This window comes from Phycomyces blakesleeanus (genome assembly GCF_001638985.1).
Source record: "Phycomyces blakesleeanus NRRL 1555(-) unplaced genomic scaffold PHYBLscaffold_2, whole genome shotgun sequence".
NCBI lineage: Eukaryota > Fungi > Mucoromycota > Mucoromycetes > Mucorales > Phycomycetaceae > Phycomyces > Phycomyces blakesleeanus.
The window spans coordinates 2,982,190-3,001,691 of NW_017265135.1; the positions used below are offsets into that span (position 1 = coordinate 2,982,190).

Here is a 19,502-nt window from a genome sequence, read left to right on the forward strand (position 1 = left end):
ATGTAGTGTATTGCGTACTTTGAGCTTTGTATTTTACGTATGAATGGTGCTGTGTATATTTAGATTAGATGTATATACACATATGTATTCTATGTATATACTTGTACACAATTTACATTTAGAATAACATATAGTCTTACTGTGCTTATATTGTCGCAGCAAACGTGGCGTATCCAATGTTTCGCAGTGAATGTTTCGCAGTAAATGTGTCGCAGTAAAAATAAAATAAATAAAAAAAAAGTCTCACATCTTGTCAACATACACAGAATTGTTCAGCAAGTTTTACAGGATGCCTTGTCAAGTAAAGATATGTAGTGCACTACAAGGTGACGCAGTTCAATATACTATAGTAATGCAGCAGTGTTTTATTAATAAATTGCGTTCTGTTACCATTACTATTATAGCATCATCGATGGAGCATACATCTGTTAGAAACTATATATGTAATGGTAATTATAGCTATTAATACCAAGAGATATTTCGTAATTATTGTCTATTTTGGATATTTTTATTTTATTTTATAGTGTAGTGTAGTGTAATGTAATGTAATATAATATAATACAATGTAACCGTCCCAAATTCATTCATGGCTTTAAAACAAGTATGCCGCCCAGGTTAGACCCTTCTTCCTTATATTTAACTTTATAACTATCTCTTTATCTATCTATCTATCTATCCATATACATTTACATCACACCATGGCATTAAAGCGTATTCAACGAGTTGAGTTGTTTGAATAACAAACCACCACAAAGGCTAATCAACTGAATAATTTCTTTTATATGTCTATTACATTCACGCAATCGCACAATCACATTTATATTCACATCAAAGGAGCTTGCAGAGATTACCAAGAGTCCACCAGAGGGCATCAGTGCAACTACTGTGGATGAAGACTTGTTTAATTGGAGAGGTAAAATGCGCGTAATACAAATATCAATCTATTATTGTCATTATTATTACCATTCATTTTGAAAGCATTAACAGTTTACCTTTTTCTTTCTTTCTTTTGTGATTTTGTTATGATTATTTGTGCTTACATTCTATAGCCACTATTAATGGACCTGTAAGTAAACCAGCTACACACACACACACACATATATATATATATACGCGTAAAATGTCATTCTAAAATCCCTTTTTTTTGTTGCTGTTTCTGTTACTGTTAATCTAGCCCAACAGTGTCTACAAAGGCGGTGTATTTCATTTGACTATCGTGTTTAGCCATGATTACCCTTTCAAACCACCAATTGTAAGGATATAATTATACACAGGTGTATATTGTTCGTTCATTCATTCATTTTATTTATTTGTAGATCAAATTTATCACCAAAATTTATCATCCCAATATTGACAACGATGGGTCAATTTGCATTGATTTGCTAAAGGCTGATGTGTGGAAGCCTGCTACTAAAGTGCATCAAGGTAAACAAACAAACACACAATTAAAATATCTTCAAAAGAAAATAATGTAGATAAAAAAAAAGAGGTGTTTTGGATTGTAATGAGTTGAAAGGAGGGAATTATAAGAAAGATAGTTTATATAAAGGATGAGGGATTAATTCATTAATAATTCTTTCTTTGAAATTGTCATTTCATTGTAGTTCTTGGGGCCATTGCATATATATTGGAACATCCTAATCCGGATGATGCCTTGGTAGCTTCTGTTGCTGAAGTTTACAACACCAATCAGGCCAAGTTTGTAAAGCTCGCTCAGGAAAACGTCAAAAAGGTAATTGAAGAGCATACAATAATTTACAGATATATACATATTTACTGACACTTTGAATGATCATGATCATATTATTCTTTTCTATAGTATGCCACTGCCCAGCAATAATCGTACTATTAACAACAGTAGTAATGTTAATAATATTAAGAACAACAACAAATATAAACACGAAAAAAAAGCGCAAACACACAAACGTATATATATATATATATCCAACACTCATTCATATACAAATATACATCCTCTGTATATTATTTTTTCCTTCTTATATATATATATATATTAATCTATACAATTCAATTCAATTCAATTCGATCCCTTTTTAATATTTATATTTATTTTTACACTGAGATGAGACCTTTTCCCGGGTCTGTGAACTTTTGACAAGGGGAAACTTTTACCGAGAGTAATTGGTTAGTTGAGGTTAACGTTGAAGTTGAAAGGGAAAGGGAAAGAGATGAAAGAGATAGAGAGGATAAAATAAAGAGGAAAAGATATATATATATATATATAAAAGACATACACACACAAATACACACACACATATATATATATGGGAGTGAATGAATAAGTGAGTGAATGAGTGAATGAGTGAATGAGTGTGGGTGGGTGGGTGAGTGGGATGGGTGTGTTTGGTTTTGTGATACAGAATAAGTTAGACGAGTCCATCGTACAGATTCAGCGCCTGGACAATTGTTGGGTCCTTTTTCGATCCTTCTCTGAACTCCTCCTTGCTTAATCGACCGTCCTTATCCTAATAATCGTTTATATTTTTATATTTGTATTTTTTTTATTAGACAAACTACATAATATCTCATATTTGTATTTGTATCTATCTATCTTTCTTTCTATTATTCTTTTTATTCTCTTTCCTTCTTCTCATATATACACACATACGTACACACGCATATTTATACATAAAGAGAAAGAGGAAAAGAGGGGGAGGGGGCGAAGGGGAACTTGTTCTTCTTTGTTAAATTATAATATTATTCTTATTACTTACAAGGTCCATAAGATCAAAGATCTTCTTGACTCTCAATTCTGGGGTTGCCTCATCCGGAGGTAGTTTTACCATACTACCGACCATCTTGTAAATTGCATCGACTATGTGCAGCATCTCATCATAGGTGATAAACCCATCATTGTCGATATCATACAGCTATTTCAACCCACACAAGCCCAAATAACAATCATTTAATTAACCAACTAGTTTCCACAGCTTAGTCTATATATATATATATATATATATATATAACATATCTACGTATACTGAAATAAAAGAAAAAAAAATACAGAGATATTTACCTGAAATGCCCCTGTATAATATCATGTACATACACATTCAAATAGATGTGTAATAGACAGTAAAGTATATAGAATCCCAATGAAAAACAAACAAAGCGAGGGAGTGAGTATTAGAGGGCTCGATTAAAAGTAATTTCCATGCATAGTATACAATATAGACACTCCCCCCCCCCCCTTCTTCTACACCCAATTCATCCATTTAATTTCATTGATTACTTCATTAATTAATTAATTTAGGTTTTTTTTTGGTTGACTTACAAAACAGCTTTTCATCAATCTGACCACGACTGGTGATCGAAAGTGCACAGATAAACTCTTTAAAGTCAATTGTTCCATTCTTGTCGTTGTCGAATACATTGAATACATAGTCAGCAAACCGAGAGGGGTCACCAAACGGAAAGAATTGTTTATAAATCTTTTGGAATTCAGTCTTGTCTAGTTGACCAGACGGGCAATCCTTAAGAAAGCCCTTGTACCTGCAATACAAATACACATTAACAACAGATTTAATAATAGTAATAGATATCGATTATTTTTGTTGTCAATGTTGTCATTGTTGTTGTCATTGTGGGGATGAGGTTATAATAGAAGATGGAAATTGTCTTTCTTGTCTTGTCTTGTCTTGCCCTGTCCTGGTCCCTTTTCTTCTTTCCTTAAAAAATAAAATTCATTGACATACCATTGTTGAAGTTCTTTCTTGTCAACTATTGGTGAATGAACAAATTGGTTAATACTAGCAACATGACGGATTCCCTTTGCTTTATATTACTATTATTATTATAGTAATAATGATAATAATATATTCACTTACAGTATGTACACTTTTGAAGGTCTCCGAGTTGTTCGGGTGACAATTTACTTTGAGCTTTACCCATTGTGTGATGACAAGACAAAAACCAAAAAATGAAATAAAAAAAATATATTAGAGAGAGAGAAAAAAAAAGAGAGAGAGAGAGCAAATAATGAATAAGAAATATTATAGAATTGAAGTCTATTTGTGCTGAGTACTCACGTGATGTGCTTGATCATTGCACACACCCACGCACACACATATATATATATCACCCCCATCCCCCATCATCATAATCAAAGTGGATTTATCTATACATATACATTTATATATATCAAAAAATATATGCTCTCAAGACCTTCAAGTCTTACAATTTTAGTTATACTTTTATACTTTTATATTGCACTCTATAGCCTACTTATATATATATATCTAATTTATTTGAATTAAAAAAAACATTTCACTTGTATATATATATAACATATATATATATATGATACTTGAATGAATGGTCAGCGGAAACTCTACTAAATAGTCAGAGTAGAATAACAAAGAGAGAAATAGTATGGATGTGGAAAATCAAGGCATGGTATTTTACGCCTTTAGGATAACTAGCCATTTGCGTATATTTATGAGTGTGGGTTAGTGAGTGAGTGAGTTAGTGAGTGTGTGTGTGGAGAGAGAGAGAGTGGGGATTTAATCTATTAATTATTTATATGTATAACATTTTTATTTTGATTTTGATTTGATATATATATATATATTTTGTAAGCATGTGTTCTGATGTCCTTTTGTCGGCATTAAAGCGGAGACAGGACGTGGCTTGCAAGTAGTTCTTTTTGGATGATTACAACAAAAGATTGGACGCTCTAAAATAACCGAATCTCCGTTTATATAGTTAGGCAAAAAGGCGTTGCCAACAAGCAATATATATCTTTCACACACAGAGAGATATATATAAACAGAAAATCGTAAAAGGTAGAATGTAATTTAATAATTTGATAAATATATATATATATATATAAAAGAATATACACATATACAATCGAGAGGTAAATAGAGAGAGAGAGAGAGGTAGAAATAAAGAGATAGATAGATAGATAGAGAGACAAGGTAGATAATAAGAATAATATAATAGGAATAATAGAAAAATAAATAAAAGCAGCAGCAGCAGAAGAAGAAGAAGAAGAAGAAGAAGAAGAATAAAAGAATAAGACTAAGACTAAGAGTAAGGAGATGAGGATGATGATTAGACAAAAGAAAGACACACACACACACACAAAAAATATAAGAAGAAGAAGACTAATCAAGAACAAGGATAAGGACAAGGACACAAAAGAAATAAAGAATTAAATCAAGAGATTATCATTTCCTTTTTTTTTCTTTTTTCTTTCTTTCTTCTCTTCTTTTTCTTTTTTTTTTGATTTCTTTATAAGATAAAGCATCTCTTCTTTTCCTTTTTAGCCTTGCTCTTTGGACCAACACGGACACCGTCTCTCTGGGCGCGGATGGTCTTGACTACCTGGTAGAATGACCGTTCGACATTTACACACGTCTTGGCAGATGTTTCGATAAAATCGCATGCTAACCGTTTGGCCATAGCACAACCTTCCTCGCGTGTTACTTCTCTCTCGGTCACCTTATCACACTTGTTACCGACCAACATTAATGGTACATTGTCAATATCCTTGACGCGGAAGATCTGGTCTCTGAAGCGTTCGACTCGTTCAAAGGTAGAGTAAGAGGTAATGGAGTAGACCAGCAAGAAACCTTCGCCATCTCTACATCATTACCACCAAATGTTTATGTGAGTATATAAGCATAACAAAATTATGAACCAAATGAAATGAAAATAAATAAATAAAAATACTGGCTGTTTAACAGCACCACACCACACCACAAAGCATACTTATAATTATATATTCTTTATCATTTTACCTAATCCATTGGTCTCTCAATGCAGTGTATTCCTCTATAGTAATTGATTAATACCTGCAATAAAAAAAACACACACATCCACATATATATATAACTTACCTTGGCCAGCAGTATCAAGTACTTCCAATACACATGGTTGGTCATCAATAACGACTTGCTTACGGTAAGAATCTTCAATTGTAGGATCGTAGGTCTAAATGAGGATGAGGATGAGTGATTTTAAATAAATGATGATAATTAAGAACAAGAGAGAGATGGAGAGATAGAGGGTCGAATTGGTGTATATTGAATATTAGGAATCTCTACATCTTTTTGGTTGTTTCAATTTGAATTACCTCTACAGAAAATAAAGACAATTATATACATGAGCATAAATGATAGTAAAAAAAAATATTATTATTATTATAACTATTTACTTACCAACAAAGTGATTCAAGCACAACTATTATATGTAAGAATCATAATATTTTTGTTGTTGTTGAATAGAGACGTAAATATTCATATAATTAATAAAGAAGAGGTTAGTTTCCAATAGTATAGTAATTATGTTTCTTTTCAATTCTAAAAAAAATAAAAAAAATAAAAAAACAAATAGAAAGGTTTTGTTCTTTTGTTTTCATTACTTGAATTGTTAATGCTGTCTATTCATTATTGAATTCAATGTATGTATATATAAAGACAAAAAAGGTAAATTCAGATTAGTATATTGATTTAACATCATTTATTATTACTATTTCGTTAGTCTAATGAAGTCTAGGTTACCTTGCCAACACCACCATCACCAAGAACGACGAGTTTGTAAAGCATCATTGTAAATTTATAAATATAAATATATATATAAAAAATATATTATATATATATATTTTAATGAATTTTTTTTATAAAAGAAAAAGAGAGAGAGAGAGAAAATAAAAATAAAAAATAAAATAAAAAATATAAAAGGAACGGAAAGGGAAATTATATAAAATATAAAATAAAATGAATTAAAGTAATACACCACGAGGCATTTTTTTTTCTCTTTCTTTCTTTTGGCCCAACATAATTATTATTTTATTTTCTTTTTACTATTGTATCTATAATAAGCCTAGTCCTTATTCTTCTCTTATATAATAGTAATAGTAGTAGTAGTAGTAGTAGCAGCAATAATATTGGTTGTGTAGAATAGGGTTTTGTTTCATTATAATGGATTTAATATATTTAGTGCACAAGCTACAGAATACACAAACAAATATACTTCTTTAAGATCTACATATGCTCGTAGATAGTTAGTGTTCAAATGGGTACATAATTATCATTACAAACTTAATCATTTGACTAGTATTAATAATATAGTAGTAAGCAGAAAACAAAATATCTTTCTTTACTGCTGTGTGCGCACGTATCACTTTTTCTAAAATAATAATAGTAATTTAAAAAATTGCGATAAAAGTTGCGAGAGCCGTAGCACTTTCGCAATAAAGTTTTTTTTTTTTTTTAAAAAAAGAACATTGGATATTGAAATAAACAACCAATGAAAAATGAAAATTTATTGTAGTGTTTCAATATGTTTCAATGTGAAATACAAATACAAATAAAAATAGAAAAGAATCTATTGAATACAAAACATGTGTGTGAGATGGGGAAATCAACCACGGGGATATATGTATATACATATATAATGACTAAAAAAAGAAGAAGAAGAAGAAGAATATAACAACAGCAGCACAAAGGGTCTACATTCAATACTCGTCCTTCAATTGGAGTTTATGGCTTTCTTTCTTTATAAGAGACAAGTTGACTTGAGATTGAATACCCTCTATAAATCTTGTTAATAATTGATAAAAAGTACCTTTTACAAAACACATACAGAAGAACTAGATTCAAGATCTCTCTTGACCCTTAATTACGCCAAACTATTTTCTCCTCTTTAGATGTGTGTGTGCAAAACGAAGAGAAAGAGATAGAAAGAGATGGAAATAAAGAGACAAGCAAAGAAAAGTCTCCTTCAATTGGAGAAAATTTTGATCTTCATCTAAACAAATTTCCATCTTTCTCTCTCTCTCTATTTATATAAACATTCTGTATTACACACTCAAACTCAAAATTTATATTAATGTAATATAATAGAATTCAAGTATATTACCCTTCCTCTCTTGAATATTTTATTGTAGAGCAATTGGTTTTGCTTTACAATTTTAACCAATAGGAGAAGAAGAAGAAGTTCAAATGAATAAAAGAAAAGAAAAGAAAATAAAAAAAAAGGTCGATAATATCATTAATGTAATTTGTATTATTTGTATTTGTATTAATATTTTGTATTAGTATTAGTATTTGTGTTAGGGTTATTATTATTATTATGAGGAAGAAGAAGAAGATTATTATTATTATTATTATTTTTAAACGCTTTGTTTTTCTTCATTGATACTTTCTTACTGCTACTACCTCTCTTTCTCTTTCTTTCTTTTTTATTTAAGGATTATTTTTTTTTAGTTTTGGTTTTGGTTTTGGTTTTTGGTTTTGGGTTTTGGGTTTGCCTTTTTTTTTTTTTGGTTTTTGGGTTGTTCGTAGTGATGTTGGTGTTGGATATGGATTTGGTGTTGTATTTGGTGTTGGAGTTGGCGCTAGCGTTTGAATGAGAATGGTGTTGGATAGATAGAGGCGAACGAGAGAAAGAAAGAAAGAAAGAGAAAGAGAAAGAGAGCAAGAAGAACAAGAAGAATAAGATTGGGTTGGGTTGGGTTGGGTTGGGTTGAGAGAGGGAGGGGATAAAAGACAGAACATAAAAAGAAAAAGAAAGAAGTAAGATAAGATAAAATAAATAAATTAGGCTGCCAACACCATGTTCTTGACACCTTTCGGGGTAGAGTCGTCATTGAGATGCTTTGAATTGTATCGTAACGCAGACAGAAGATTAGATGCACTGGATTCTTTTGGAATGTTGAGAGCATGAATCGTATGAATGATTTTTACAGAGTTTTTTATCTAAAGAGCGCGAGTTAGAATTGATTTCAATAGGGTACAGTAAACCACAAGGACTTGCATTGATTGGAGATCCTTTTGAAAAGGCACCGTTGGGATCAATGTGATCATAGAGAATGATCGAAACCACCATGACCTTGAGACAAAATGAAGAGAGTTCGGGATTCAAGTTTCTAGATGAATTTGATATTTAGTATATATATATATATATATATATGTTTTGTTGTAAGTGGTGGTTACCTCTTTTTGCTAACTGTTTGAAAACAAGCAGCCCAGAGAGCAGCCAGACATTCACCAACACTCTTCTGGAGCTCATTCTTTTCCACATATTCGGTTGTTGTGTCAATGACGCATTTCATCATGGGTGTAGGATAGGCAATAAAGAGTGATATTTGATTCGCCCGATCATCTTCTACCATCGCACTCCGGAGATCTGACACTGGTTCGTCCAATGAAGGTCGATCGGTCGAACTGTATCTACCTCGCTGCAGCATACGGCGGTAGTATGAAAAGTCATTTTGAAGGGTAGGGTTTCTCATCTTGATTTGATAACTTGGTTAGTCTTTGAATCTCACTATACATATACATACATATATATATATTTACCTTTAGATTATCAAATTCAAACACAAAGTCCAATAGATCAGCAAATAACTTTGTTAATCCTTGGTGGCTCTCTAAATTCTTGCTAACATTGCCCTGACAGAGAACATCTAGAAGCCTTGGAAGTGTTTTTTCTAAATATATATATATAATTTTTTTTTGTTAATTGATATAATTAAAAACCACAAAGACTTACTCAGATCGGCGGCATATTCATAAAAGTCTCGGAGCATGTCTACGGTTGGTAAGACTGCTTCCCAGGCTCTGTTTTCGTTTTCAGGGTTTGGTGTTGCAATTGCATCTCGAATCAATTCCGAACCGGATGTGTATTGAGAAAGTGCCTCGAGTAAACTAGGGCCAGGTTGTACGAGCAGCTGGGAGAGTTGATTATAAAGAGAAAGTTCGTCTGAAGAAGGAGTGGCAGCTAAAATGTATATCATTGAAAGAGATCAATAACTTTGTTTACTTTCTGAGCCAATTATAATCTAATTGATCCCTTTACGCACATATAGATAAATGTAGATATGTATGCATGCACGTATACATATATACATATCTTTACATATCTTTACATATACATAATATATTTTGTATGTGACTCACTCTCAATGTCAAAGCCCAGCTCAGGTACGATCGCTTCACCACCGCGGAGATTGAGGCTAGTGAGAAGCTGGCCCATTTTTGTTGCTAGCTATAAAATAAATGAAGGAAGATAAATTAAAGATATAACATAAAAGAAGGAGGTTTATTTCAAATCTGATGTATATATTTATATTTATATTTATATTTATATGTGCAAGCTATTTATTACTTGTTTTTTGTTGTTTTTTGTTGTTGTTGGAATAACGAGGTAAAGAAAGCAAGTAAGGGTGTAAAGTAGAACAAATGAAGATATATATAAATAATAATATCAAATTTACCTTTAGGGATGGAATGGTTAGATCAATGAAGGGAGAAAAAAAAGGACACAATGAGAGTTGGGTGGAATGAGCAATCGGGCTCTTGATTAAGCAAATAATAAAATCCAAAGAAGAAGAATAGTAGTAGTAGTAATAGTAGTAATAGTGGTGATGGTGGTGGTGGTTATAGTAATAAAATAGGGATATATAAAATATAATTATATACAGAAAAATATATATATATATATCTATATCTATATGTATATGTATATAATTATATAATTATAACTCTATACACACAGACAAGTTGGAAATAAAGAAGTGTGGTTGGTAGACACCTTTTTTTTTTAATAGAAAGATAAAGAGGTAGAGATGAAGATGAGTGAGGATGAAGGATGAAGGATGAGTGAGGATGGAGATGGGGGAGGGAGGGATAGAGAAGCTTTAGAAATGAAAGGACAGGCTGGGGTAATGAGGTTGGCTTGATGGCCAAGATGGAGCAAAGAGAAAGAAGAAGAAAAGAAAGGGAGGAAATAATAATAATAATAAAAAAATAAAATAAAAATAAAAATATAAATATAAAAATATATAAAAAAAAAGCGCCAAAAATAATAATAATAATAGTAGTAGTAGTAGTATTAGAGAAAAAGCAATATGGTAATAAGCGCCGTGTTACATATAATTTCATACTTGGTAACCCCCCCTCTTTTATATTCACCAAAAGAACTCGAGACAACATTTATATAAAGTACAAATTTATATAAATGTATAACTATAGATATATCTATATTCTATTTTTTTTTAAAAAAAAAGAAACATGTATACATTATATATATATACTTCTTGCTGGTTAAAGAAGTATACATTATATCTATATGAAATAAAGGGAATATCAATCAAGAGACTGCAATATATAATCTAAAGACCAGCATAAAATAAAATAAAATAAAATAAGATATATATAGCTATTAATATTAAAATATTAATATATTTATTAATTGCGTTTATTTTATGATTTTATGATTTGAATCAATTAATTCCATACACATTCACATACACACACACTAAAATAATAATAATAATAATAATAATTATAAATTATAAATTATAAATAAAATACATATTGCACACACAACACATACACTCTCTCTATCTATTACAAATCACTTCACTCCCCCCTTTTTTAATTTTTTAATTTTTCAATTTTTATTTATTTATATTTTTATTTATATTTTTATTTATTTATTTATTTATTTATTAAAAATATATACATATATGTAAATATATATTTGTGTGCGGGTTTGTGTATATGTATGTATGTATGTGTGTATGCATTTAGCTTAGCTTAAGCTGATACTTCTGCCTTGATCTTGATACCATTCTGGTAAGATGGCTGATCGATCTTATCAGCACCCTGCTCAAAGTTGGGAGGTTTGGGGACAAGACCTAAAATAAAAAATAAAAAATAATATTAATTTATATATATATATATATCTTATCATTAAACTAATAAATATATAATATAAAATATATTTACCAAGGAATTCAAACATCTTTTGATCTTCGGTGGCATCGTTGTTGGGTGTTGTGAGAAGCTTGTCACCAGTGAAGATGGAGTTTGCACCGGCCATGAAGCACATTGCTTGTTCAGATACAGAGAACTTGACACGACCAGCCGAAAGACGGACCATGGACTTTGGCATAGCGATACGTGCAGTAGCAATCATACGAACCATCTCAAAGACCGACACAGGCTACACAAACCAAAATAAATAAAAAATAAAAATAAATAAAAAATAAAATAAATAATGGTAATCAAACATTAAAGGGGGGGAAATAGAGTGGATCAAAATCAAGCATAAAAGTGAAACACAAAAGCAAAAAATATTGGTAGGTTATTTACCGTCTGGTTTTCCAAAGGAGTTCCAGGAACAGCCAAGAGAGCATTCACAGGTACACTTTCGGGGTGCTGCTTCAATGTGGACAGGGTGTGGAGAAGACCGACGCGATCTTCTTCTTGTTCTCCGAGACCAATAATACCTCCAGAGCACACAGAGATACCAGCATCCTGGGCATGACCAATGGTCTCCAAACGTTCATCGTAACTACGAGTAGTGATGATCTATAAAGATCATCCAGACCACATTGCATCACAACAATTAATATGTATTGTTTATAAATAATAATAAAAAAAAAGAATATTACCTTGGGATAGAATTCACGTGATGTGTCCAAGTTGTGATTGTAGGCAGTCAGACCAGCTTCCTTGAGTTGCTTGGCCTGAGTCTCGTTCAACATACCCAGGGTGCAGCAAACCTCCATACCCATACCACTAGCATAGATAGACATAAATACACAGTCTAAAAACCTAAATGACCAAAAGACAGTTACTTACCGAATGGTCTTTACGTTGTTAAGGATCTTGCTAAAGTTGGATTTACGACCGGCAAGATCTCTCCAGGCAGCACCCATACAGAATCTTGAGACAAAATAAGAGAAAAATTTAGATACAAATAAATAAATAAATGTAGCTTACCTGGTGCTTCCGGCATCCTTTGCACGGAGGGCAGCTTTGAGGATTTCGTCGTTGTCAAGCATCTTTTGTGCCTTTACAACAGTGTCATAACGCGACGACTGGGGACAGTACTTGCAATCTTCGGTGCAACCACCGGTCTTGATTGAGAGCAGTGTGCACTGTTGTACTTCGCGTGCATTGAAGTTCGCACGGTGCACCTTGGCCTAGATACAGAGAGGATTAATAAGATACAGACAGAGGCCTTTAGTGCTTACACCAAAGTACATCAAATCCATGAATGGTGAGTCATAGATTGCTTGGATTTCTTCGCGAGACCAGTCGTTTCTAAGCGGTCCATCGGCATGGAGAGCGGCTGCAGAAATAGCAGGTCCGGATGCCTTGATGTTTTGGATGGAGGCCAGACGCGAAGGAGTGGCCGAGCCATAGAATCGCTTGGCAGATCGAAGAGGGTTTGTGGCAAGGCGAAAGGCAGACATCTATATCTATATATATATATTATATTATATTATATATTATATATTATATATTATATATATTTAAATTAAACAAGAGGAGGGAGAAAAACAAGAGTAAAAGAGAAAAGAATTGGGGAATCTTTTTTTATTTTATTTTATTTTATTTTTTTATTTTTTTTTTCTTTATCCCCCACCCCCCTTTTCCCCTCCATTTGTGTCATATTTTTATTTATTTATTTATTTATTTGGAAATAAAATAAAAAAAATCGGTTGATGAAAATGTTGAATTAAAGTACAGTGCTCCTGGTACCAATTCAAGGTTTCCATCTTTCAATTTCTTTTGTTTCTCCAGATTATTTTTGCGGATTTTGATAATACAATATAGATTATTTTCTTTATATGGTTCTGATTACTGTCATTATTAGTCTTCACCTCTATTTTGTGCTTTCTTGTGTAGCTCTAATGTCTCCGTCCAGTCAAAATAATAAGAGACAGTCCTTTATGCCATCATCATCACCTTTGTCAATAGAAAACCAATCATTTCTCAACACAAATACCCCACCCAAAAAATAAAATAAATGTTCTCTTTTATTAAGCAACTTTAGACTGGGATTTAATCAAATTAATAATAAGTAATCAAAATCACCATTCAGTAAACAGATCCACAGGTAAAAGAAGAAGAAGAAGAAGAATAATAATAATAGTCATAATCAAAGATACTATAGTTTGCTGAGAATATATTGTAGTACACTGAACTATACCATTCAAGCTGTATTTAATTTAATATAAAGTAAAAATAAACGCGTATCTCAACTTGGGGTAGACAAAATAAACCAAACCCGTCACATTCCTAGTGTAAAAGAATAATACCAAAAAAAAAAAAAAAAAAAAAAATGGGTCACTCGATCTGCACCCAACCAGATGTCCAAAAATGGAAGCAACATTTAAACCTCCGAACACCTCTTCCGGCTTCTATTGTTTTGCCGTTTTAACTTCTTCTTTCTCGTAATATTTTTTTATTTTTTTTGAATTTTTTAATTTAATTTTTATTTTTTATTTTTTCTTACTTGTTTCAATAATTTTCTTTTTTTATATATATATAAATAAGTATATAAATATATAGATACATATGCCTGCTTCATTTCATCCAACCAGGGCTTTTCAGGCCTACCAGCTGTTTGCTGCAAACACAAATGTCGGAAAGACCGTATTCGCAACTGGTCTTTGCAGAGCAGCCGCATTGTTTGGAAAGGATACCGGCCGCCCTGTATTTTACATCAAACCCGTCCAGACAGGGTATCCTACCGACAGTGACGAAAGGTACACTAAGAATACAAACCAACCTGTCATCAATTCATCCATCATATTCAAACTTATACATCATTATCACAGGCACGTCAAGTCATTTAACAGCAATCTCACATCAAGCACCCTCTACGCCTATCCCGACCCCGTCAGTCCACATGTAGCCACAGACCAGGCAAGCAATACTTGTTTAAAGATTTGCCAAACAAGAATATAAAACATAAGATATCAAACCAATCTAATTGCTTATAAATTAATCATATTTATCGGGTCATTTAGCCACCTACAGACACCCAAGTCTTGGCAAGAACCCAAGCCAAACTACTCGAATACATCAACAAACCACACCCCACAGCCAACAAAGACTCCTTCCTGTTCCTCGAAACCGCCGGTGGTGTCCACAGCCCGGTCATGTCAGGCACCTCCCAAGCCGACTTCTACAGACCATTCCGCCTACCAACCGTCCTCATAGGCGACAGCAACCTTGGCGGAATCTCGACCACCATAACATCCTACGAATCCCTACACCTTCGAGGCTACGATATCCCTGCCATCCTGCTCTTTGACCAGCAGTACAAAAACCACTCTCTGCTCAACAGCCGGCTCGGCAGCGGATCCGACAAAAACATCCATGTTGCCGCAGTACCCCCACCCCCTCCACTCAACCTCGACAACCCAGACCTCGACAGGCGCTCGATGGAGAGCTACTATGCCCAGCTGGACGAGCACCTCGTTCCGGTCATCAAGCACCTCGACCACTGGCACAACGCTCGCTTTGACCGCCTCGAAACAATGGCCCAATCTTCACGCGACAAATTCTGGTGGCCGTTTACCCAGCATGAGACTGTCAAAGATGTGACCATCATCGACTCTGCCCACGACGACCACTTTGTAACCTACACAGACAAATCCAACCAAAAGTCCAACGTTCACAAAGATGCCGATCTTCCTGCCCCTGTTATGGGACCAAAGGTCATGTTTGACAGTTGTGCCTCTTGGTGGACCCAGGGTCTTGGACACGCAAACCCAAACCTCACCCTGGCTGCCGCACACGCCGCCGGCCGCTACGGACACATCATTTTCCCCGAAAGCACAAGCGAAGTCTCGCTGTCCCTGGCCGAATCGATCCTCAGCCGTGACACCTGGGCCTCCCGCGTCTTTTTCTCAGACAACGGTAGCACCGCAATGGAGGTGTCACTAAAGATGGCCATGAGCGCTACCGCAAAGCGCTACGGCTGGTCGCGCTCCTCCTCTGCTGCTTCGTCTGCCCAACCTCCTATTGATATTCTCGGAATCGACGGTAGTTACCACGGTGACACAATCGGCACAATGGATGCCTGTGCGCCAAATGTCTACAACGACCAGGTCCAGTGGTATCAACCACGCGGCCACTGGCTCAAGGCACCCTCGGTCCACATCTCAAAGGGAAAGAGCTATGTCCGGGTACCTGCCCAGATGCTTGCCGGGCAGAAAGGTACCGGCCTGCGTGTTGATTATCATAGTCTGGATACAATCTACTCCGTGCACGAACAGGGGGCAGCCCGGGACCCTGAGCTGGCCCGTGTCTACGGGGACTACATCAGAACCGAGCTGGACAGCATGCGTGCCCAAGGCCGGCGCATCGGTGCTCTCTTGATGGAGCCAGTCATCATGGGCGCAGGTGGCATGATTTTTGTCGACCCTCTCTTCCAGCGCACCCTGATCGACATCGTACGTAACGAAGGCGCAGATCTGCTCGGCTACAACGTCACAAATTCTCTCGAAACCAAAGACAACTGGCAAGGTCTCCCGGTCGTATTTGACGAAGTATTTGCAGGATGGTACAGACTTGGTCGTCGATCAGCCTCAGAATTCCTTGGTGTGGTAAGTCTCATTAAGTTTTGAGTTTGTGGTTGTGTACACACACATACATATATATATATATATATATTATATACTATAAAACAAAATTTGTTAATATTATCTGTTGTACTGTACTGTATTAATTTTTTCAAAAATTCCCCTTTTTTTCCCTTTTACTTTATATAGACTCCAGATATCGTGTCCTATGCAAAGACCCTGACAGGTGGTTTGTTGCCCTTGGCCCTGACAGTGACAAAGGAGTCGATCTATGATGTCTTCTTGTCCAAGAACAAGCCGGATTGTCTTTTGCACGGACACTCTTACACTGCCCACCCAATGGGCTGTGCGGTTGCCAAGGAGTCAATCGAGAGTCTTGACAAGATGGCCTCCCCTACAGGTGCCTGGGCTCCGTTCCGCAAAGAATGGAAGGACAGCACTCTTTGGTCAATGTGGTCTCGCGAAACTATCGACCGTCTGTCTCACATGAAGCAAGTCGAGAGTGTCATGTCTCTTGGTTCAGTACTGGCTGTTGAACTCAAGGATGATCTCAATGCAGGTAAGAGAAATAAGGAAAAAAGAAAAAAAAAAGAAAAAGAAAACTAGAGTTGAACACATTATATTATATTACATTTATTAATATTAATATTAATTTATATATATATATATATCATCTGGACTGTCTTTTTTTTTCTTCTTCTTCTTTCTTTATTTGTTGTAAAGGTTATGGTTCCATGACATCCCAAAATATTGTCCAGGACTTGCGTAATGGTCAATTTACAGAAGGAATCAATTTATTTGTACGTCCTCTTGGTAACATTGTTTACCTCATGACATCCCAGATCACCACACAAGAGAATGTTCGTCAGTGCGAGCGTCTGTTCTTAGAATGTCTCGAGAGACAATAAGATATAATATATAATATAATATATATAAGAAGAATAATGGCTTAGGGTTATTAAAGAAAGAAAGAATAGATGTATAATTAGAGCATATTTAGTACAATTTTTTTTTGCTGTTTTATTTGATTCATTCCTTGTATTTATATTTATATGTATTAAATGATCTGTTGCTACTAAATAAGAGTTTGTGATAGGGTAAAATAGGATAGAGTATGAACTATTTAGTTATTAAATGTTAATAGTGGTAATGGTAATGGTAATGTTAATGATAATGGCAATGGTAATGCTAAGGATAATGATAATATTATCAATAGAGTGTACAGTTAATGAAGAATAGATGCTTTTGTGATTGCTATTATATATCTTGCGCGAATATATTTTTTTTTTTTTAAAAAAAAAGTCTATTTCAATTCTACAACCTGAAAACCCTCGTCATCAATTATGGATCGTTCGGTTCGGTGTAGAGGCAAGACACCAGGCCTGACTTGAGTCATGTCAAGTTTAGCAGGGTGGAGTATTCTGTAACGATATACACAATATGTAAATCCAATCTACAAAGCCACATAGATATATGACATCAAATGGCAATTAGAGAAAAACAAAAGGTTGTTAAATTGGATCTTTTATGCACACACACACACACACAGAAAAAAGGGCCTTTTTTTATTTTATTAGCTTATTTGTATTGACACTTACATTGACTATTTGTCCCAGCATGGTGGATACTGTAGCCCACACCAATAATGCTTCCCAACGTTGCAGACAGGCCGAAAGAACAAGATTCACAGAAGATTCTTTTATACACTCGGCCACAAAGGTTCCCTTGGTAACACATATAATCGAAAGGTGTCCTGCACTGTTGAAGAATGCCAGTACAGTCAAGACGTAATAAGTCCACCAACTGATGTTTATTGCAGCTATATTTTTCTATTACCAAGTATATATATATATATATATATATATAAAGTCAATTCTTATTCACTCGTATATCTATTAATTTACCTTGTAAACTCCCCAAGTAGTACACACACTAATAATCATCAACATAATACTGAGAATACAGGATCCATACACAGTTGGCATAATGGTTCTATCGAGAGCACCTATATATATATATTTATTTAGTTTGGTTTTTGACATTCTTTTTTTTAAAAAAAAAAAACAATGGAACTTACTTGGCCATGTGTTGTCTAAAGAAGCCCAGATTTCCCAGAGTACCCTGACCTGTATGAAACCATAAAAGTCTATTTTTTAGGAGGTATAGCGTAAAGTATGCAAGAGACCAAGAGATCGAGAGGAAGAAGATATATGTATATGTGTGTAGGTATGTATGTATTTACCACTTGTAGACCCGCAAGAAACGAAATTATTCCATCTAATCGAAGGTTTACATGAAAGCATGAAATCGATCCTTCTTTGGCACCCATTATAAGTGAGAACGAGAGAGCGTGAGAGCACGAAGGCGTAAAGGCGTATGAAAGTATGTTTAACCTTTTTCTTTTTTTTTTATGATTTTTTTAACAACAAAAAAAAGAAGGAAAAATGAAAGAAATATATCTATCTAGGCTGTATTTATATAATTTTGTTTTTACTTCTTTAATATGTATATATATATAAGAATAGGCAAGTAAATGGAAAGATCTTATAAAGCATATAGATTAATTACAACAAAAAAAGAAAGAAATATATATATATATATATATATATATACGATAAGGCGTTTTGAACTAGGTAAAGAATGATATTCAATATGCTTCATTCCAAATCCCAACTAGTAAATTTACATATATGCGGTGTGTATCTTAAGTGGTGTATTTATACAGAAGAAAGAAAGGTACAGAAAAATCAGATATAGACTACGTTTTCTTTCAATCTGGTCGGGTCCAAAAAGGTAGTGCATAATACCTTGTTAATTCTTCTTTTTAGCTATTTATTCTACCATACTCTAATTTACTCTAATTTGTTTTGTATATATACCTATATATATTCAATCTTTTCTTACTTAATCAAAACTTGGTAAATTTTATACAAAACATCGCCAATAAAGAGTTACAAGCCAATTCAATAGAGTGAAATTTATACCACAGCCAATGAGATCTTATTAAAAAAAAACTATAATTTTAGCTTGAAAATATACAGGCACAAACAATTTCCCTTTGTCCGTCTATCAATCTATCTACTTATAATCGATGCTTAGGGTAGTGCCAATAATGATAATTACTACCATTTCTTTTTCTTTA

General features: G+C 33.9%; 7 protein-coding genes across 7 annotated transcripts; 2 read left to right on the plus strand and 5 right to left on the minus strand.

The window, feature by feature from the left end:
• Positions 1 to 670: 670 nt before the first annotated feature.
• PHYBLDRAFT_176761 (hypothetical protein) lies at positions 671 to 1,895 on the plus strand. Its single transcript, XM_018437817.1, has 7 exons — positions 671 to 722; positions 835 to 913; positions 1,050 to 1,066; positions 1,175 to 1,252; positions 1,317 to 1,425; positions 1,605 to 1,732; positions 1,820 to 1,895. Exons 1-7 carry the CDS (start codon positions 699 to 701, stop codon positions 1,838 to 1,840), a joined length of 456 nt encoding a protein of 151 aa, XP_018298046.1. The 5' UTR covers positions 671 to 698; the 3' UTR covers positions 1,841 to 1,895.
• A 153-nt stretch (positions 1,896 to 2,048) lies between these two features.
• On the minus strand, positions 2,049 to 3,912 carry PHYBLDRAFT_130375 (hypothetical protein; the record flags this gene model as incomplete). Its single annotated transcript, XM_018429354.1, has 6 exons — positions 2,049 to 2,486; positions 2,736 to 2,891; positions 3,038 to 3,048; positions 3,296 to 3,513; positions 3,717 to 3,741; positions 3,849 to 3,912. 6 exons carry the CDS (start codon positions 3,910 to 3,912, stop codon positions 2,388 to 2,390), a joined length of 573 nt encoding a protein of 190 aa, XP_018298047.1. The 3' UTR covers positions 2,049 to 2,387.
• An 889-nt stretch (positions 3,913 to 4,801) lies between these two features.
• Positions 4,802 to 6,645, minus strand: PHYBLDRAFT_121625 (hypothetical protein). The gene is made up of 6 exons (XM_018428818.1): positions 6,528 to 6,645; positions 6,389 to 6,406; positions 6,186 to 6,207; positions 5,865 to 5,960; positions 5,766 to 5,799; positions 4,802 to 5,608 (listed from the first exon to the last, which is right to left on the minus strand). Exons 1-6 carry the CDS (start codon positions 6,573 to 6,575, stop codon positions 5,257 to 5,259), a joined length of 570 nt encoding a protein of 189 aa, XP_018298048.1. The 5' UTR covers positions 6,576 to 6,645; the 3' UTR covers positions 4,802 to 5,256.
• Positions 6,646 to 8,567: 1,922 nt separating this feature from the next.
• On the minus strand, positions 8,568 to 10,005 carry PHYBLDRAFT_140019 (hypothetical protein; the record flags this gene model as incomplete). The annotated part of the gene is made up of 6 exons (XM_018430319.1): positions 8,568 to 8,671; positions 8,772 to 8,896; positions 8,964 to 9,262; positions 9,330 to 9,460; positions 9,523 to 9,750; positions 9,930 to 10,005. 6 exons carry the CDS (start codon positions 10,003 to 10,005, stop codon positions 8,568 to 8,570), a joined length of 963 nt encoding a protein of 320 aa, XP_018298049.1.
• Positions 10,006 to 11,404: 1,399 nt separating this feature from the next.
• Positions 11,405 to 13,326, minus strand: PHYBLDRAFT_121630 (hypothetical protein). The gene is made up of 7 exons (XM_018428819.1): positions 13,016 to 13,326; positions 12,762 to 12,964; positions 12,621 to 12,704; positions 12,431 to 12,557; positions 12,129 to 12,347; positions 11,763 to 11,979; positions 11,405 to 11,671 (listed from the first exon to the last, which is right to left on the minus strand). Exons 1-7 carry the CDS (start codon positions 13,235 to 13,237, stop codon positions 11,571 to 11,573), a joined length of 1,173 nt encoding a protein of 390 aa, XP_018298050.1. The 5' UTR covers positions 13,238 to 13,326; the 3' UTR covers positions 11,405 to 11,570.
• A 1,019-nt stretch (positions 13,327 to 14,345) lies between these two features.
• Positions 14,346 to 17,268, plus strand: PHYBLDRAFT_15016 (hypothetical protein; the record flags this gene model as incomplete). The annotated part of the gene is made up of 5 exons (XM_018432418.1): positions 14,346 to 14,536; positions 14,609 to 14,709; positions 14,838 to 16,384; positions 16,550 to 16,919; positions 17,084 to 17,268. The coding sequence occupies 5 exons, from the start codon at positions 14,346 to 14,348 to the stop codon at positions 17,266 to 17,268; spliced, it is 2,394 nt and encodes a 797-aa protein (XP_018298051.1).
• A 395-nt stretch (positions 17,269 to 17,663) lies between these two features.
• Positions 17,664 to 18,689, minus strand: PHYBLDRAFT_59056 (hypothetical protein; the record flags this gene model as incomplete). The annotated part of the gene is made up of 5 exons (XM_018440426.1): positions 17,664 to 17,813; positions 17,959 to 18,189; positions 18,265 to 18,365; positions 18,438 to 18,486; positions 18,603 to 18,689. 5 exons carry the CDS (start codon positions 18,687 to 18,689, stop codon positions 17,664 to 17,666), a joined length of 618 nt encoding a protein of 205 aa, XP_018298052.1.
• Between the last annotated feature and the right edge of the window lie 813 nt (positions 18,690 to 19,502).